The sequence below is a fragment of the Sinohyriopsis cumingii genome, chromosome 17, assembly GCF_028554795.1.
Source record: "Sinohyriopsis cumingii isolate HCF-2022 chromosome 17, ASM2855479v2, whole genome shotgun sequence".
Taxonomy (NCBI): Eukaryota; Metazoa; Mollusca; class Bivalvia; order Unionida; family Unionidae; genus Sinohyriopsis; species Sinohyriopsis cumingii.
Genome location: NC_142977.1, coordinates 102,479,478 through 102,497,982, shown reverse-complemented (window position 1 = coordinate 102,497,982; position 18,505 = coordinate 102,479,478). Strand labels below are relative to the sequence as shown.

Below are 18,505 nucleotides of genomic sequence, written 5' to 3'. Positions count from 1 at the left end.
CAATTAAGTTAATGGCACTTCTCAGTATCCATGGTTACTTTGTTTTATAAATATTTTAAGCGAGCGTGGACTAGCAGACATGTTCGATTCAATTTTCTTTTCACAGTTTAAGATGGCCAAAACCTAGAGTAGAATTTAAGCTGAAATATCAGTCTAGACCGTATTAGCATAACTGTATGTAAATCGGTTCTGAATATGTTAACTATATAATTGTGAACTCATAATTAAAGTTTGACGAGAACTTATCTGTACTGAGGTTAACATTAGGATTTTACTTTTGTAAATAAATAATTGGAACTCAGAGATTATCGATAGAGTGTGGTCATTGTTACAATGTTGATGTTAAGGATTGGCAATGTCGACTGTGCATTTGAGGTGAGTTGGTGACATATACTCCTATCTTATGAATTGTTAACAGTATACGAAAAGATTTGATACCAAACGGGTTACAAATGTATTGTAAATACGAATGACACTCTATTGAAATTAAATACATTCAGCTTGTTAACAGTTAATAAATTGTGCACATAAAGTATATTTATTATTATAAGTAGATATTTAAGCAACCATTAGTATAGCGTAACTCTGTTTAAGCCAGAAATGCTCAAATGAAAGATGTTATGTGATGTTCAGGTACACCTGAGTCAAATCAATTAGTCTTGCAAAAACTCTTTCTACAGATAAAAAATTATTATATGGGTATATTAACATAAATTGCACAGGGTGATTGATGTATGTGACCATATAAGAATACTGGTAAATCATACTTCGTAAAATATAACAAAACAGACTACCAAATTCAATTACGTAGAAGACTGCATTTTATTTCGCTATGTTATATCCATTTCTAGCGGTTATTACAAGAATTTCATTGCGTAAAACGTTGTGCGAAAGAGCGTGATCCGATGGAAATTAACCCATTTCGTGTTAGCTGAGTATGCAGACGTTCGAAACGGGTCATCAGGTCATGGCTTCGTTTCCGTTCTTCCCCCAACTGCTTCTCGATTGCTTCCTTTTCGGCCAAAAGAGCACGCTTCTGATTTTCCACTGGGATCAGCTTGAGCTGAATGTCAGACAAAGTTCTGTTCCGCTGTTCATTCACAATTCGTAATTCCTTCACTGACAAGATATCATAAATAAATAGAAAGTATTCAATGATTCCCGCAATAAAAAATATTTCATAAGAAGGCAAAATATTAGGTGAAAAGACATATTTTTTCCATGATCATAAAGTCATTGAAATTGACTCTACATCCTAACATTAAGTTGACAGCGTCTTGATGCTAGAATTGTATTTGTTCAATTATAAAGCCCCAAAGAAAGAAAATTATTTTCTAAATCATGTAATAAAATAAGTAGAGACCTTTGTTTTGATGCGTATCAAATTTTATGTGCCAGTAAGCCTTTTACTCAGATCATATCAAACCGGTGGTTCAGGCCTTGACCCTCTGAGAGTCATTACCGGATGACACTGCCCTCCTCTTTATGAGTAAATATTGGTTAAAAAGTGTTTTATTCTATTACTGCCGTCTCTCAAGAACTTTTCTCCTATACACCACCAGACAACATTGTATAATCCCAACAATCATAGATTTAGTACATCACATAACGTCATATGACGTCATAAAAGTCAGCAAATGGATTTATGCCCGCTAAAACATGTATTCCCATAGTCAGCCACAGCATTTGGCAGTAAAAGAAATGCATACGATTCAAAAATATATCCCTGTGGTCAGAGAATTTAACATATAATACACTAAACTTGTATAATTTCACAATTGTTTCGATACTCGGCATTACAAATCCCGCATATTTTAAGGAGTCAGGCTAAATGTTCCGGCCTCTTTAACTCGCTGATTAGAGATCCCATTTATCAAAATGTGTCCGTATCCCCTAGAGTAATTCGATGTCCCTTTGCAGCATTACCGCTTGTTTTGTTTATTTTCAGATTTTTCACTCTTCGTATCATATGTAGATTACAATAGCATGGTTACAAGATTTTTTTTCCAACACGATTTTAGAAGTTGGTGGCTGCGGTGTGCTTAAAATGGCTAAATCATGTATATAAATATGTATATGATTTGATCATCCCTTATCTGAGAAACAAATATGAGCTGTTAAAATATTTATTGCGAATTGTGCCATGTTGTATCCGATATTTTCGATACTGACTGAAAATGAATGCCAGAATTTATGCGTGTGGTGGTGATATAAACACAGAGAATGCTTACATTTATCGGAGTAAGTACGCCTAATTCTACGGATGTGTAACTCCATTTTCCTCATTTTGTTTCTGTGTTTTTGATGAATTCCCTCTATGGTCTCTTTGTAGTTGATTTCGTCCGTCTGTACGCCCAAAGTTGTTTGGCATTTATTTGTACCGTGACAGGCATGGTTGCTACGACGACTACGACTAGGAACATTGTCAGGAAACCAGACTGAAAATATGACGTTAAATTGAGCAATTATTTCTCCTCCTCCTCCTCCTCCTCCTCCTCCTCCTCCTCCTCCTTCTTCTTCTTCTTCTTCTTCTTCTTCTTATTATTATTATTATTATTAATGTACACGAACTGTCAGAATGTAAGAGAAGTGTGGGGGAATTTAAGGTGCAGGAGATATTGTGATGCAGTCCCTCACTACGTACTTGCATGTACTTAGGTACTAGGCGTGTAATGTCCTTGAATTGCTCGTAGACCGTAAGACACGAACACAAAAAATCTTCCTTCCAGACCACCAAGGGGACTTAACTCTCTTAGTAATATCATAGAAAGTATGGATTGTTGGCATGAAAAAAAAACAAATGTACACATACAGATGATGCTGGTATTAGGTTAAATCCCTAATCTCAGGGACTTAGCCTCCAGATCATAACTGGAAACGTTTGAGATCCCAATCTTATAACTATACATACATACATACATACATACATACATACATACATACACCTGGCTTAAAAGGACAATTTTAGTTTGTGTTTCTTACATGCACATAGCCCCTGAATCATAATTTGGAAGCTAAAGGCATATATACTTACTCTGGCTAACATCAAATAAAACAAAGATGATGAAAACAACGATGATTCCTTCGAAGCCACGAACCTGAAAATGAAATTTATAGAAAAATAAGTTACTCATGTCTCTTTAATAACAATACGTGCAAAAACAACGCGCCCAGTCTTTGATGTTCATTTCTTGTAACAGCTCTATTTTGACTACGATATGTTTAACATACCATCATTTAACAAAAATCGAAATTCATAACTCCAGTTTAGAAATGAATTGAACAAACCTTACATTTTAATATTTTACAATATGATGGATGATATAAGAGATCATGTCACTAATTTAAATAAATCGATTCTTAAAATGAAGATTTTCCATGGATTCCAGCACAACAGATGGCGGCTAGTTCAGGTTGTTTATAGGTTACTGCATTTATATGGGAAAATATGAATGATTTTTCCTGAGTAATACTGCACGACCTTGGTCTACTTAAAATTGAAATTTGAAGTCATATTTTGAATGAATGCGCACTGAAAAGAAAAACTTTTCCAGTTGGTCTGGAATGAATGGATTTTGTTTTTCTATTGATCCAACTCAATTTTGCTTTTCTGATTATGATGGACTGGATTTATTGGGTTAATTCAGTGCAGTAAGTAGAATGCTCTTTCAGCTGGAAATGTAGTCGAAATTACAGTACAGTTTCGGTGTGTATTAGGTTTTCCATGACGTGGGTCATGCTATTCGGATTTGCAGAACTAAGAAAGTACATTTTGAGGAAGTTCAAGACGTTTAAATGTAAGTATATTTATTACCATTCTTATTACCAGCTAAAGAAGACATATCTTGATGCCCTGTCACTTGCATGCTTGCTGTTGGAGGGACCCCATCTATGACCTGTATCATACATTGTATGTCTTCTATCACAAGCCTAACATTATATCAAAAATAGTTACACGGGGAAAATTGCAAATCAGCTGTTGTTTGACAGTCCAACGGAAATAATATTTTTTCTTCGTCTTGGTCTATTGGTTCTGAGGCTCTTAGCTTCCTACCAAAAACATTCAGCTGCGCCCCACCCACCCCCGAATTCAGTGTTTTGCCTGACTAGTAAAATGGTAATTCTCTAATTCATATGCGATAGCTCTTGACTTCCATACGCTTTTCTGTGCTATTTTTATAGACCCTAGAGAATTTGTTATAGTCTCAACCATTTCGTTTGCAAAACTTTACCAATATGTCTCTTAAATACCTGTTTAAATGATCAGAATGGTATTTTCAATTACTGCGTCTCTCACATTTGTTGTTGCCATTGCTAATATCACGTACATTCGTTTGCTTGTTTGAAATTTCATTTGTGACTAAGCGAACTCGTCCACATCGTTTACTGTATCATTTCTACTTTCAAATGGACGAAACAGCTTGTTTAGTTAATTCGCAAACAAATGTAATAGATCGAAAGCGAAAGCATCGGCTAAATGAGCGTACATTCTAATTCACAATGCTATTTTTAGACACGCGTATCGTACAACATGAACCAGCGCATTATGGAAAAAATACTGCACAACTCTGATAATGTAAAGTTAACGGAGAAAAAATGAGCATATAATAAAACATCTTATTATTCTCCTTTATTCTCCGTTAACATTACAGAATCGAGAAGCATTTTACGATACTGGACACCTTGATATTGCACGCACGTGCACGACATATGTGCCTAAAATAGTATTGTGTATTAGGAACTACTTTGTAAACAAACCATGTATGCTCATATAGTAGACGTTTTAGGTTTTATTTTATTAGATTTGTTTGTGGATGAACTAAAGCAGCTGTTTCGTTCATTTGAAAGTATGCAACATATGTTGTTCCTTGAATAAAATGTATCATATTCAGGCACGACATTAAACTTTTGTAAATATCGCCATGAAATTTAAATATCTATACAAGGAGCTACAATTTTAATTTACTAAATAATTGTTTGGATTCAAACATGACAGAATAACAGCTATTAACGTATTCGACCGACACGGTAAGAGCAGACTATGGATCGACAGATTTTAGCACCCTTTGTGCCGCATTCGACCGAGTATTTGATCGAATGCAGCATAGAGCGTACGTTCACTGGTCGAATGCAATGTAGCTCGATCGAATAGGGGGTAGCGGGTACAACTTTCGTTGCTCGATTGAGACCAATATCGCGTTGACCATCTTTGAGGAATGTGAAAGTGTTTATCTAGTGCAAATACATTGCCCAACATTCAAAATGGCAATTGCCGAACAAACGTCACCTTCAATTCATGGACAAAATCTGGAACCTGCATGTGTGGTAGAGGCGACATCAACAGGGCAAGGTGTAAGAAAAGGATGAACACTTTCTCCCTTGTTTCCCATTCTTCACTTCCAGGCAGACGTAGAGGGCCATCTCCACTATAAAATAACACCATTTTTTGTAGTATACTAATATTATTGTTGTCGTAATTGTTGTTGTCATCATTGTTACTGTTTGATATTGTTAGCGTCGTTATCGCTGCAATATGAGTTATTTATTAGGTTTTTCTCCTTGTTCAATGTGAAGTACATTTGAAATGGATGCAATGTATTTAATTTCGACAACAGGTGAATAACAAGAACAGAAATACAGATTATAATTCACCTGAAATTGTTCAATTCATTGATTCTATGATTAAATTTTTCATAGAATTTTTATGAAGATGATATTCTAAGATTACATTTTTCATAGAATTTTGAAAAAGCCTCCAATAAAGTTCAAAGGTTAGGTTGTGAAATCTGTTTATGTAATTTTCTTGAATTGTTTCGGTTTCGTGAAAGTTCAGTTGCATAGATGGTATTTGAGTCCCTTAGAAATCGAAATGACATTGAAAGTTATTGTAGTGTTCGCACACTTTCTCGTTTGTACCAAAACCCCTACCGATTTAAACAACAAAATGCATTGAGGATATAAAAAATGCATAAAACTGAGTCATTTCATTCATCCATTTATAATTTCAAACTTGATTGTCACCAAGGAGTCCCTAACACTGTCAACTTGCTATTTGCATGAGTCGGTCTGCTTTTTCAAGCAACAAAAATGATGTAGTTCACCGGTTTTGATAATCTCAATAATTCCGTCAATTTTGGAGTTTGCACACATTTATACATGAGTTCCTTATCATTATTCGTTCAATTTGTTGTTTTAGAAATATGAAAACTAGACATAACAAATACTGGATGCAGACGACTCAGTTTTTACTGAAATGGACTATTCTAGAAACCAGAAAAGGATAATGAGCAGTCTTCTGCTTATTGACATTGAAACATTGACATTGACATTGACATTGACATTATTATGAAACGCGAATAAGTTGGCTGTGCTAAGGATCCCCTGGCGATAATCAGGTATAAATTATAAACTGATGAATGAATTGATTAAATTTTGTTCATTTGTTATATCTTTGATGATTTTCGTTTCTTAAGTCGGTGGGGAGAGGTACAAACAAGAGGAACAGTGTACGAATAATATAATAGTCAATTAAAAATGTTGTTTTTGAGTACTTTTGGGGATCCGAACTTGGACATTTCTTATCAATCTTAGAATGTTTGGATATAATTTTGTAAACGTGATCGAGTTATTTAAATACTAGTGTCTTCCAAATTAGAGGTGCTAATTAGTTGTTATAAGTTTTATACATTATTTGAAACTGTTCCTACGCAAATGTGTCTATAGTCACAATACATTGACAGGTTGTTAAAATAATTTTCAACACATGTGCATACTGAGTACAGTTTCATCGAAGCTTGCTGAATTACCTTCCATTCAGAGAATAAAGTTTATCAGCAGTCACCATCTCATCGTCGGCATCCCTTTTCCTTCACAACAGAATTCACCTCAGGTATGCGCCATTCCAAATTTAGTCTACGTCATTTTGTTACGACATTCTGACGTCATGAGAAACTTAGTTAGCAACCATTTTGGCTTCTGAACGTGCATCTGTGGTTCCTTTCAGTTGGTTAATTTCTTGTCTTCTGGTGAACCGCTTGGTACCTAGTGCAAAACTGAAACAGCAAAGGACAGCGATTGCATATCTTTTTCTCCTTTCGATACAACTCTCATTTTCCATCAGGTATAGAAAAGTCGCAGCAAAACAAATACAATAAGATAAATGGTATATAGGAACTAAACGTTAATTTAGGTATATGCAGTACACAGGCCAAAAAAGAAAAGGACACAGTTTTTCTAAGTCTCAGACATCGAATTCGAACATGTTCACGTATTATTTTTTTTTATTTTTTTTTGCAACTATACTGTACCAGAGTATGCAACTTGTGTAACGGAGTTACTAAATCAAAGGAAGATATATTATTTCAGGGGCTACAATAATGACATCCATTTGAAGGGAGGTATTGGTTGGACTCGTATTTAAAGTCTAAAAATATCTCATTCAGTCAGTGCATGAGTTGGTATACATTTACCTAATATAAATACCACCTAGTTATTAAGGCTAGTTTATTCGAGCCACAAGGATTCCCTTCTTTAGCTGATGTTCATGCTCTTCATTGGTTCTTTGGACTTCGACCAAAACAAAATGTAAGATATAATAAAAAGTGTAACTTGTCTAAACACTGCAATATATAGCATATGTGGAGTACGGGTTTAGACAGATCAAACATTTGATCAAGATTCCACTAATTATATTTACCTTTGATAAGTTTTACTTATTTTTCCATTTTTGTGAAAAAATCAAATAATCTCAATGAAAGGGTTTTATATATAATTGTCTGTCCTTTAATGGCTATTTAAAAATAATTTTGGGTTAAATATTCACGACAACACAAATGTTTTGCAAATAAAATTTTGCTTTGAATTTGTTCAAGAATCACCAAGGAACTCAGTTAATGGCCGTCAAATATTACTTTTCTTAATTAGAGCCTTAATTTACTGTATTCAGTGAAATTCGGAATAATTCGGCAACACGAGTATTAACAGTTGGATGAGTGGACAAATTGCTCGCAGTAGTACTGTCAACATCTGGTGTGGAAACCAGAACTGGACACCGTTTAAATGAAACACCAACAATTAGACTTTCAAGAATGGCGCTGTTTATTTTAAACATGTTGCAACAAACACCTCAAGAGGACCGGTTTAAACAGTGCTATTTATTAGTCAATGTGTTAATTGGGACCTGATCTTTATATCGATTAACAACATAGATAACATACCAGTCTGTTAATGTTTTATTTCTTAATAAAATTCTACGATGGCAATTGTAGTTTGCCGCTTTATTCAAGTACCAGTCTGAAAAAATATCACTGTATATCAGTGCCCAATTAAGGCCTTCCAGAGCCATAAGCACTGAAAAATTATGTTGCCCCGCCCCCTTCCTACAAAATGTAAAACTCAACAAAACACCCCCCACCCCCAACAGCAACAATATTAAAAGCTAAATGGTTGGAAAATACCAGTGTTGCCATCATTCCAAATAAACATACTCATATATGCAGATTGAAATGGTCATACATAATTTATTCAGTTTTATCATCAACAATTAAATTGAATTTTTTCTGGTGCACCTGTTGGGCTGCTGCTCTAAGTACGTGCTTAGTGTGCTTAATGGATAATCCGGCAGTTTGTTTGAGTACTATGTACAAAAGAGACTTTTCTTAGAGGGCAGAAAATAACGGAGGTAATTGTTTAAATATTTTTATTTCATTATTGTTGTCGACCGATCCCCTTTCACTTTAAACTAGTCTCCATCCCACACTAGTCTGGTTCCCTGCTTCCTATGCTCCTTGCGTTGCACTTCTGTTACATATATTATATTTAATTTATATTTGATTTAAGTTGTATTTGATTTGATTTGATTGTTTATGGGTTTTTGGAATCTTTTTATTTTTTTTACATGTCAATATAATGTAATTTTGCTTACAAGGAATTCGATATTTTCCAGAAATTTCATTTTGACCGGAGTTTTAACTTAGATACCTAATAATAGAAACACTTGTTTCTTTTTTTGACATAGTTCCTGGCCTTGATTGAGGGTCAAGTAAACAACTTTATCTAAGAGTAAAATAGGAGCTATGTGACTTTTACATGTAAACATGATCACGTCATCTTCTATTTCGCAATATATTTCGCAATTAGGCATGTCCGAAATCGCGAAATATGTAGATAGAGAGAGAGAGAGAGAGAGAGAGAGAGATCTCAGGGTCCATGGCTTTTAAACACTTGATGTCAAGTTGTTTTCTTCTGTTGTGACCAGAAATGAACTTTTGAGTTTTTTTAGTTATTAGTTAATATTTCTCCAAGTTATTTTTGGACTCTCAAAGATTAATTAGTTTCTCGGGAAATATTATTGTATTCATACAGAATTCTTGAACAAGGACATTTATTGAAAATTCTGTTTGGATTTCCATGACCGATTGTGTTTGTACAAGGAACTGTAGACGTCAACACAGTACGGGCTACATCATACGTCATCACCTTCCATCTTGGATTCTTCGTCGGGACTCAAACTTGAAATCATTAGAACATTTCAATATTAGGACTGCAAAAACTTTATTCCTGGATTATTCTTGTGTTATTTTTGGATTTGATTCTGGAAACCGTAAGTTCTCATATTTTTTCATTTTTACAGTATTTTTCCAGGGAAATAAATTATTGGTTATATTTTTTCAAAGCTTGTTGTTTTTACTCTTTCTTGTGTTACTGTTTATTCGTAACACTCCACTATACGAATGAGAGCTTCGAAAGAACATACGAAGCAGGGAGCCAGACTACATTCCACACCTGACTCCACCCTTAATATACCAATAAAAATAGCCCCCCCCCCCCCCCCGACGGAGAGCAAAAAGGAAGTATCAGTAACGTGATGTCGGTAAAGGAGAAATGTCAAATTAGAAATAAGATAATGATATTTACGGTATCTTAGGAACGGATAAAACCATTAAGCGCTGAAAGGGTTGTGGTGGTGGTGGTAGTATAAGAAGAGACAGTCGCTGCTAATGCATAGCCTGAACTATCAATTAGGGTTTTCTTTTTTTTAGAGAGAGAGAGAGATGAGTGTAAGGTAAGTCTGAGGGAAGTTTTCGTAGGATGTGTCTTAAATAAAGTTTATAAATATTTCAGAAACTATTTAATCAAACAAAGTATACAGAAATAAGGAAATATTTAACACCCTGTCTAATGGAGACGAGCCGCTTACACTGTGACTGATGTAATGATCTTCCAATCAACGGTACTTACACAATAGTGAATAATATGAAATCTCTAATATAGTTCATCAGTCAAAATATATAGCAAACATATGCACCGTGTGACTATTAAATATGCCTAAATAAATTACGGAGTGGTGGGTAGTATAATGACAAGTTATAGAAATTCTACTCCCTCTCTGTCACCATTACAGAAAATATCAAGCACTAAAGCGTAATGCTAAATTCCAACTTTAAGTTTTAAAGAACAGAATGTGTCCAACTTTTTGCTTAAGAGATGAGGATATATCTGTAAATTACATCCGTCATAAATCTTGATACCTCGTCAGTAACTTTGAAAAGGATGTGAAGGATTGGTTGCTATATTTAGAAGCTTAATGTACTCGTTTCTCCTTTCAGGATAAAATTTATTACACATTTTACATACTGAAATGGAATATTTATGTAGGGCTTGAGTTTTTGACGCATAATCCTTTATTTCCGACGTTATGCTTTGTGTATAAACAGACATTTGGCACAATTAATCCCATCATTTTCATTTCAAAACCCACATATCCGTGTTATATAATCAGTCTTGTTAAAATGGAGCGATTTGTTGTTTATTTTACCGTCTTTTGTCAACAGAAACGGGAAATTCTTATTGCCATTTTGATCTCAAGCATACCTTTTGTTGTCTTAGCCTTCAAGAGTTCCCTGCTGTGTTGGTATGTAATGCATTCTGATTTCGGTTCGCTATATTTAAACCCCGAGAGTAACTTACACCATTAACGTGAAAACTGGAGAAATACATCTTTGACAAATCTGCATCAGTCTTCAAAATAAACATTCGACAGTTCGTGGATTATCCATTGTGTTCCCTATGTATTCTCTTTTGTTCCAATCACTATTACGTGTATCAGTTTTGCCAATGCGCACGGTATGCACCAAAGTCTAAAATAAGTGTGTGTGTGTGTGTGTGTGTGTGTGTGTGTGTGTGATTTTAACGTAGATTTTACAATTTTAGTCATATTGCTACGATGTCTGCAGTGTCGCAGTTTATAGTGATGTCTAGCACTGGGGCAAACATGTAGCATCATCATGTCACATTATCTTGACACCAGACTGACCAGTCCAAACACTAACCTCTTAATGCTAGTGCCATTTTTATAAGACTTTATTATGGCTCGGCCGGGGTTCGAACCCTTGACCTCCCTCACCTAACCGCTTAGGCCACGGAGAACAGTATTGTACGATAACAAAATTAATTGTTTTCCGAAATAAGCGTATGTGAGAGTTGACCTAAAACATACAATGAAAGCTTGTTTCTTGAACCATTTGTAAGAATTATTTTATCGTGAACTTACTGTGGACTTACTGTAACCTACCTTTGCACTTGTAGGAAATTAATATATAGAGAGATAAACATGGTATTCATTTATCTATCAATATCCAAACATTCTAGATAATTTAAAGCCAAGCAAATATTTTGCACAATCACAAATTTTGAAGAAAGTTAATTTGAAAGGTCAGAACTATCTGGAAATATTGGTAATTAGATGTCAAAAATATTTCCAGAAGTATCTTTACTTTCATCTCTTGCACAATTAGTACTAACATACCTCTGCGAAGATTGGCAAGGTCTCCGTTTGTATATTTGTTACATCCCACGTGACCGTCCCCGTTGTCCCTTAATATCAGATCGTTTAACGAGTTCATTTGGGTGTTATCAACAATTAATAAGTCACGTAGATCCCAAGACTGCGTGCCCGAATTCTTGCATAACTGGTACTGTATTGGAAGTGGTTCTCCTACTGACGTCCAGTTACACGTTTAACGTGGTGGTTCTCCTGCTGACGTCCAGTTACACGTTTAACGTGTAGCAGTTTCAGCTTATTATGGGTAATTTATGATTTTCAGTTATAATCATTTGTGGTTGTTTATGATAGATGAAAACAGACTAATAATATTAACAATTTCGATGTTATTTGAATCTATGCCGGAGAGACTGATTTACGCCAGGGGTTCCGTTTCTTTATGGATGATGATTTCTGATGTTACGCCTGTATAGTGATTTTGGTGGATGTAACAAAGGACTCCAGGAATATTGTGTGGCATTTAATATCTCTTGGATGTAATAGTAAAGTGTGGCATTAAGCATCCATTGGGTGTAATATTATTGTGTTTCATTGGGCTTCCGTTGAGTGTACTGTTGTGTGTCAATAGGCATCTGTTGGGTGTAAAATCAACGTGTGTAATTATGCATCAGTTAGGTGTTATATTAGTGTGTGTCATTAGGCATCCGTTGGGTGTAACATAATAGTGTGTCATTACGCTTCTGTTGCTTGTAAAATCGAAGTGTTGCTTTAGGCATCCATTAGATGTAATATTAGTGTGTGCCATTAGGCATCCGTTGGGTGTAAAATCAAAGTGTGTCATTACGCTTCTGTTTGTTGTAAAATCAAAGTGTGTCATTATGCATCCGTTGGATGTTACATTATTGTGTTTCACTAGGCATCCTTTGGGTGTAAAATAAGTGTGTCATTAGGCATCCATTGGGTGTAACATCATATTGTGTCATTACGTCTCTGTTGGTTGTAAAATCGAAGTGTGTCATTATGCATCTGTTGGCAGTAACAATAAAGTACGTTGGGTGTAATATTAAATAGTGTCGTTAAGCATCAAGTGTATATTTATTACTCAGTTCGCGTACCTTATATTCTGTAATATCGATAATATTGTATTAAACTGACTTCCTTCAGTTTACTCGCTCACGAGTAAACGTGATTCAGTTGCATTTTCGTGTACTAATGCGTTTTGCTTTGGTTTGGTGTTTACAACATAGACACACAAGTAGGATATTTATTGCCAAGGTAATTGAAGTAAAGTATGTTACCTCGGGACACACCAGTGTAGCTGACACAGGCTGACCCGTTTGAAGGATTCGAACGCGCAACCTTTTCGTCGCAAGTCCAGCTCGCTAACCCCTGAGCTCAGTGTCTTCTGCCACCGTTAATCTCCTCTCGCGATATGTACTCAGTGACAAATTCTTTCACTGGATATAGACATTCCATAGTTAACTTCTCTTATGAAACTCGATAAAGTGTTTCTTCCCTACTGCTAGTAAACTGTCAAATGCTGCGATACAAATTTCTGTTTGAAAATAAGCCACTCGCTGATCATAACCACCCTGTCATACTGTGACGCTTTGTTTCAGGTATCTCCAAAGTAAATGATTTATTATACACTTAAGTGTGAAATAGATAAACTTATTGACAAACCTATTTTCATATTTTTTCTATTCTATATTTTCGCAAGTGAAATCTATATCTTTATTACATTATCCATCATGCCATGTTGTGCTTGATTGTGTGCGCGTACAAAGCAGCAACGGAAACGGAAACTTTACGAGCTAGAACAAGTAAATAAAAAACTGTATTACATTTCAGACATGGAAATTAATCTTTACTGAAGAAGTTATACTGTAGCACACGTATCACTGAAGATATTTCCTCTTACTTCCATGACAAGCACACATTAAAAAAAAAAAAAATGTGTCGCATTGCTAAATTGCTGAATCGGACTTGCTTTGTTTTCAGATAGGGTAAAATAGTTTACAAAATGGCCAGAATGAAATTCCTGGCGACGAATTAGGTCAACATGATCCTACCGCTCCATTAAGTCATTAATATTTATATTATCAGCCGATGAAAGTGAGGTGAATTTACGAAAAGAGGGGTGGGTTGTTGTGCTGAAGAGTAAGATTAATCACTTAGACATCGTTTCTGGAGCAAGTCCGGTATATAATAAAATAATTTTTTCTTACGGATATATATCACCTTGTGGTGCAAAAACCATATATATATAACGAAGGAAAAGAAGATAAATTCTATTATTATAATTTAATGTCATGCTTAAAATCTGAACACCACTAAACTGTGAAACTGAACATCATAAATTTCATATGAAATCGATGCTTTGCATGCATGCAGTCTAATAGTCATTTCCGCACATTCATTTATTAGCGATAAAGAAAGGATATGGTAATAAATGGCATCTTTATTACGCGAGTCAAGAAAATCTCTTTCCTGAGGCATGCAATATTTGAAATGACTACAGTATTCAGCGTGAGATAATTTTTATTTTATCAGTTTTCGTCCATAAACATTTTACACTTGTTGCCATGTTTATGCGCATCCTTCGTTTGCTGCCCTGTTCATCTGCTGGCAATGTTTGTTGCTTTGTTAATCCGCCAGCACTGTTGTTGCCATGTTCATCTGCAGGCAATGTTTGTTGCTTTGTTAATCCGCCAGCACTGTTGTTGCCCTGTTCATCTGCTGGCAATGTTTGTTGCTTTGTTAATCCGCCAGCACTGTTGTTGCCATGTTCATCTGCAGGCAATGTTTGTTGCTTTGTTAATCCGCCAGCACTGTTGTTGCCCTGTTCATCTGCAGGCAATGTTTGTTGCTTTGTTAATCCGCCAGCACTGTTGTTGCCATGTTCATCTGCAGGCAATGTTTGTTGCTTTGTTAATCCGCCAGCACTGTTGTTGCCATGTTCATCTGCAGGCAATGTTTGTTGCTTTGTTAATCCGCCAGCAATGTTTGTTGTTTTGTTAATCCGCCAGCACTGTTGTTGCCATGTTCATCTGCAGGCAATATTTGTTGCTTTGTTAATCCGCCAGCACTGTTGTTGCCATGTTCATCTGCAGGCCTAGTAGAAGTATCCGACTTCATAATGCATCCTCGTTTCTCTATACACGCATGCGTGAGCACGAATACAAGAATACAAACACACACAAAACTATTAAAACTGCATTTTTGGACTTCCAAGTTAAATAACTATGAAGCATATCATAGCCTTCAAGGTCATCAGCAGGTTTTACACTCATCGTGTTACATACTACTATCCAAATTAAAAAGAAACATTTCCCGCAACTCTTATAGCAGCGTGGGAACCAGGCACACACTGACTAACATAACGGAAATATGGTTCTCAAAAACATTGCAGGCAGCTTTTACACTTGTTTGTACGCTGTGAAGCACTTCAGGTTTAATCTCTTTCGGAAATATAGCTGTTTAAAAAAAGTTGAATGTGATATCGTTTTAAATTTCCAGCTGAGACGATAAAATTTGCAATTGCTGGGCATGACATATTTAAAATGTAAAATTTGCTTTTCTTAAATTAAATCTGACGGGTAAAAGTGGACATTCGAGACCACCTGTCTTGGAAATGGCTCGTTTTCGATAGCTTTTCCTTTTTATTTCAAGATATTTCCACCTAACATTTGAAGCTAACAAAGGATGTACTTTAGGCTACACTCAAAGTCATCAAGTCATTGACCAAAATAAGCTTATTCCCAATGTGTTACTTAGGGACATAAAATGCTGGACATACTTCTGTGTAATTTATTATAATTTTAATCTGCGAAGTCTTGCAATTGTACAATAGCCTTAAAATTTTATTAGTGCAGGAAAAATACTCAACTTAATGCAATCAGCCTAAAGGATGCCATTCCGTTACAAAGTTTAAAAGAATAAAAATATTGTAAGTGATATGTTTTCGTTTGCCTCAATATCGCACAGGTGACTAACATATTCTAATTATTTGATTGTATATGACACGTTACTGGAGAGATTAAACGCTGTCCACAGAAAAAAGGGACATCTTTTTATAATATTTCAAAAATTGATTTGAGGTATGGTCGATCTGAAATTTACGTCTGTATGACTTGTTTTAATGCCATTGAGTTTTTTTTTTTATATTATGTTTTAATGATATTGCTTGATGATAATGTTGTTGGTCATTGTTATTATTATTGTATTTTATTTATGTGCAAAAGTGAAAATGGTCCTATTAGTAAGTGTTGACGAAAGCATACATTTACTATAAAGAAAATACATTCGTTATTGTCTTAATATGTTGGACGAAATTTGCTTTTACATCACACCGAATGGTTGTTAAATATACATTTTAACAATAAAAACAATCAGATTATTGTGACTTCAAGTATATAGTCTCTTGAAATTCTGAACTTGACATATTAAGTCTAAATAATTTGAATTTATGTTCCAAACTGTTTTAGCTCATTATCGGTAATAATTTATTTTTAATTTTTCCGCATTTTGTAAAACAAAGAGTAAGATTTAAATACAACAATTAATAAATATACTCATTTGCAAAGTTACCTACAATTAAGTGAACTTCATTTATTATTTTGCTGTTTCAAAGTCTTGGCAACTCTACAGTTTGTAATTGCTGTTCTTGGCAATGTGTTTTAAATTACTGCTCTTATAAATTAAATGTCATGTCACATTGATCGAGGGCTGTTTCGGCGCGTATATTTAAATGTAAAATATTTATTTGGTAACTGAACCCAGTTTTGTTCTTTTAAATTAATGTTGTATTAATTTTCGTTGCTACTTGAAACAGTTATATCTTTACTGTCAATAATATTGAAACTACGAATCCAAATTTATAAACAGAAAAATTAATTACATTAAATCAAATGGTGTAAAGGAAATATAAAGCGTTCACTTCAGTTCTTGAAAATTAATATTTGTAAGCAAAGTATTATTTATCCTTGTATAAAATTATATCCACAGTTCTTTAGTAATATTTATACGAACAATTTTAATTTGCTGTTAAAATAAAGGTATTTCAGTTTGAGGTCGGATTGCTGAATTGGAATTTACACTTATTATAGTATCCTTCATATAGTATTAGAATTATTGCTTTAAATGAATAAATTATTTTTCATTAATGAAGACCTGTAACATTGTTGGTACTGTCTATACTTTTGGAATCTCTGCATTTTGTTTCCGTTTATATACAAAGAGCCAGCATCAAGCCAAACCATGAGAATACTTTAAAGGTTTGGAGAAAAACATGGAGTTTTTAAATTGATTTCAAATTTAAGCTTACAGTCACAGTTACAGAAATCAATGTAGTGAAGTGCCTCTTGTCATTGTAGACAGAATGCCACTTTTCAGTTTTGTACTACCTTATGTTAATTTTTAAGTATATGCCACTTTTCAGTTTTGTACTACCTTGTGTTCATTTTTAAGTATACGCCACTTTTCAGTTTTGTACTACCTTGTGTTAATTTTTAAGTATATGCCACTTTTCAGTTTTGTACTACCTTATGCTAATTTTTAAGTATATGCCAGTTTTCAGTTTTGTACTACCTTGTGTTGATTTTTAAGCATATGCCACTTTTCAGTTTTGTACTACCTTGTGTTGATTTTTAAGCATATGCCACTTTTCAGTTTTGTACTACCTTGTGTTCATTTTTAATTATATGCCACTTTTCAGTTTTGTACTACCTTATGCTAATTTTTAAGTATATGCCAGTTTTCAGTTTTGTACTACCTTGTGTTGATTTTTAAGCATATGCCACTTTTCAGTTTTGTACTACCTTGTGTTGATTTTTAAGCATATGCCACTTTTCAGTTTTGTACTACCTTGTGTTAATTTTTAAGTATTTGCCACTTTTCAGTTTTGTACTACCTTATGTTAATTTTTAAGTATATGCCAGTTTTCAGTTTTGTACTACCTTGTGTTGATTTTCAAGTATATGCCAGTTTTCAGTTTTTTACTACCTTGTGTTGATTTTTAAGTATATGCCACTTTTCAGTTTTGTACTACCTTGTGTTGATTTTTAAGTATATGCCACTTTTCAGTTTTATACTACCTTATGTTAATTTTTAAGTATATGCCAGTTTTCAGTTTTGTACTACCGTGTGTTGATTTTTAAGCATATGCCACTTTTCAGTTTTGTACTACCTTGTGTTGATTTTTAAGCATATGCCACTTTTCAGTTTTGTACTACCTTGTGTTAATTTTTAAGTATATGCCACTTTTCAGTTTTGTACTACCTTATGTTAATTTTTAAGTATATGCCAGTTTTCAGTTTTTTACTACCTTGTGTTGATTTTTAAGTATATGCCACTTTTCAGTTTTTTACTACCTTGTGTTGATTTTCAAATATATGCCACTTTTCAGTTTTGTACTACCTTGTGTTCATTTTTAAGTATATGCCACTTTTCAGTTTTATACTACCTTGTGTTAATTTTTAAGTATATGCCACTTTTCAGTTTTGTACTACCTTGTGTTCATTTTTAAGTATATGCCACTTTTCAGTTTTGTACTACCTTGTGTTGATTTTTAAGTATATGCCACTTTTCAGTTTTGTACTACCTTGTGTTCATTTTTAAGCATATGCCACTTTTCAGTTTTGTACTACCTTGTGTTCATTTTTAAGTATATGTCACTTTTCAGTTTTGTACTATCTTATGTTAATTTTTAAGTATATGCCAATT

At 34.3% G+C, this 18,505-nt stretch overlaps 1 protein-coding gene across 7 annotated transcripts in view; it reads right to left on the bottom strand.

The window, feature by feature from the left end:
* Positions 1–798: 798 nt before the first annotated feature.
* The window catches only part of LOC149779570 (uncharacterized), a 124,842-nt gene continuing 107,135 nt past the window's right edge, over positions 799–18,505 (bottom strand). For 4 of the 7 annotated variants that reach the window (XM_089940304.1, XM_089940306.1, XM_089940309.1 and 1 more), the window contains 5 exons: positions 6,807–7,052; positions 5,288–5,426; positions 3,035–3,098; positions 2,232–2,438; positions 799–1,119 (listed from right to left, as the gene is read on the bottom strand). In XM_089940304.1, the coding sequence (XP_089796430.1) occupies positions 869–1,119; positions 2,232–2,438; positions 3,035–3,098; positions 5,288–5,426; positions 6,807–6,844 (699 nt within the window). In that variant the 5' untranslated portion in view covers positions 6,845–7,052 and the 3' untranslated portion in view covers positions 799–868. The remainder of the gene's footprint in view (positions 1,120–2,231; positions 2,439–3,034; positions 3,099–5,287; positions 5,427–6,806; positions 7,053–18,505) is intronic. The other 3 variants (XM_089940305.1, XM_089940308.1, XM_089940310.1) reach the window with 1 other exon arrangement.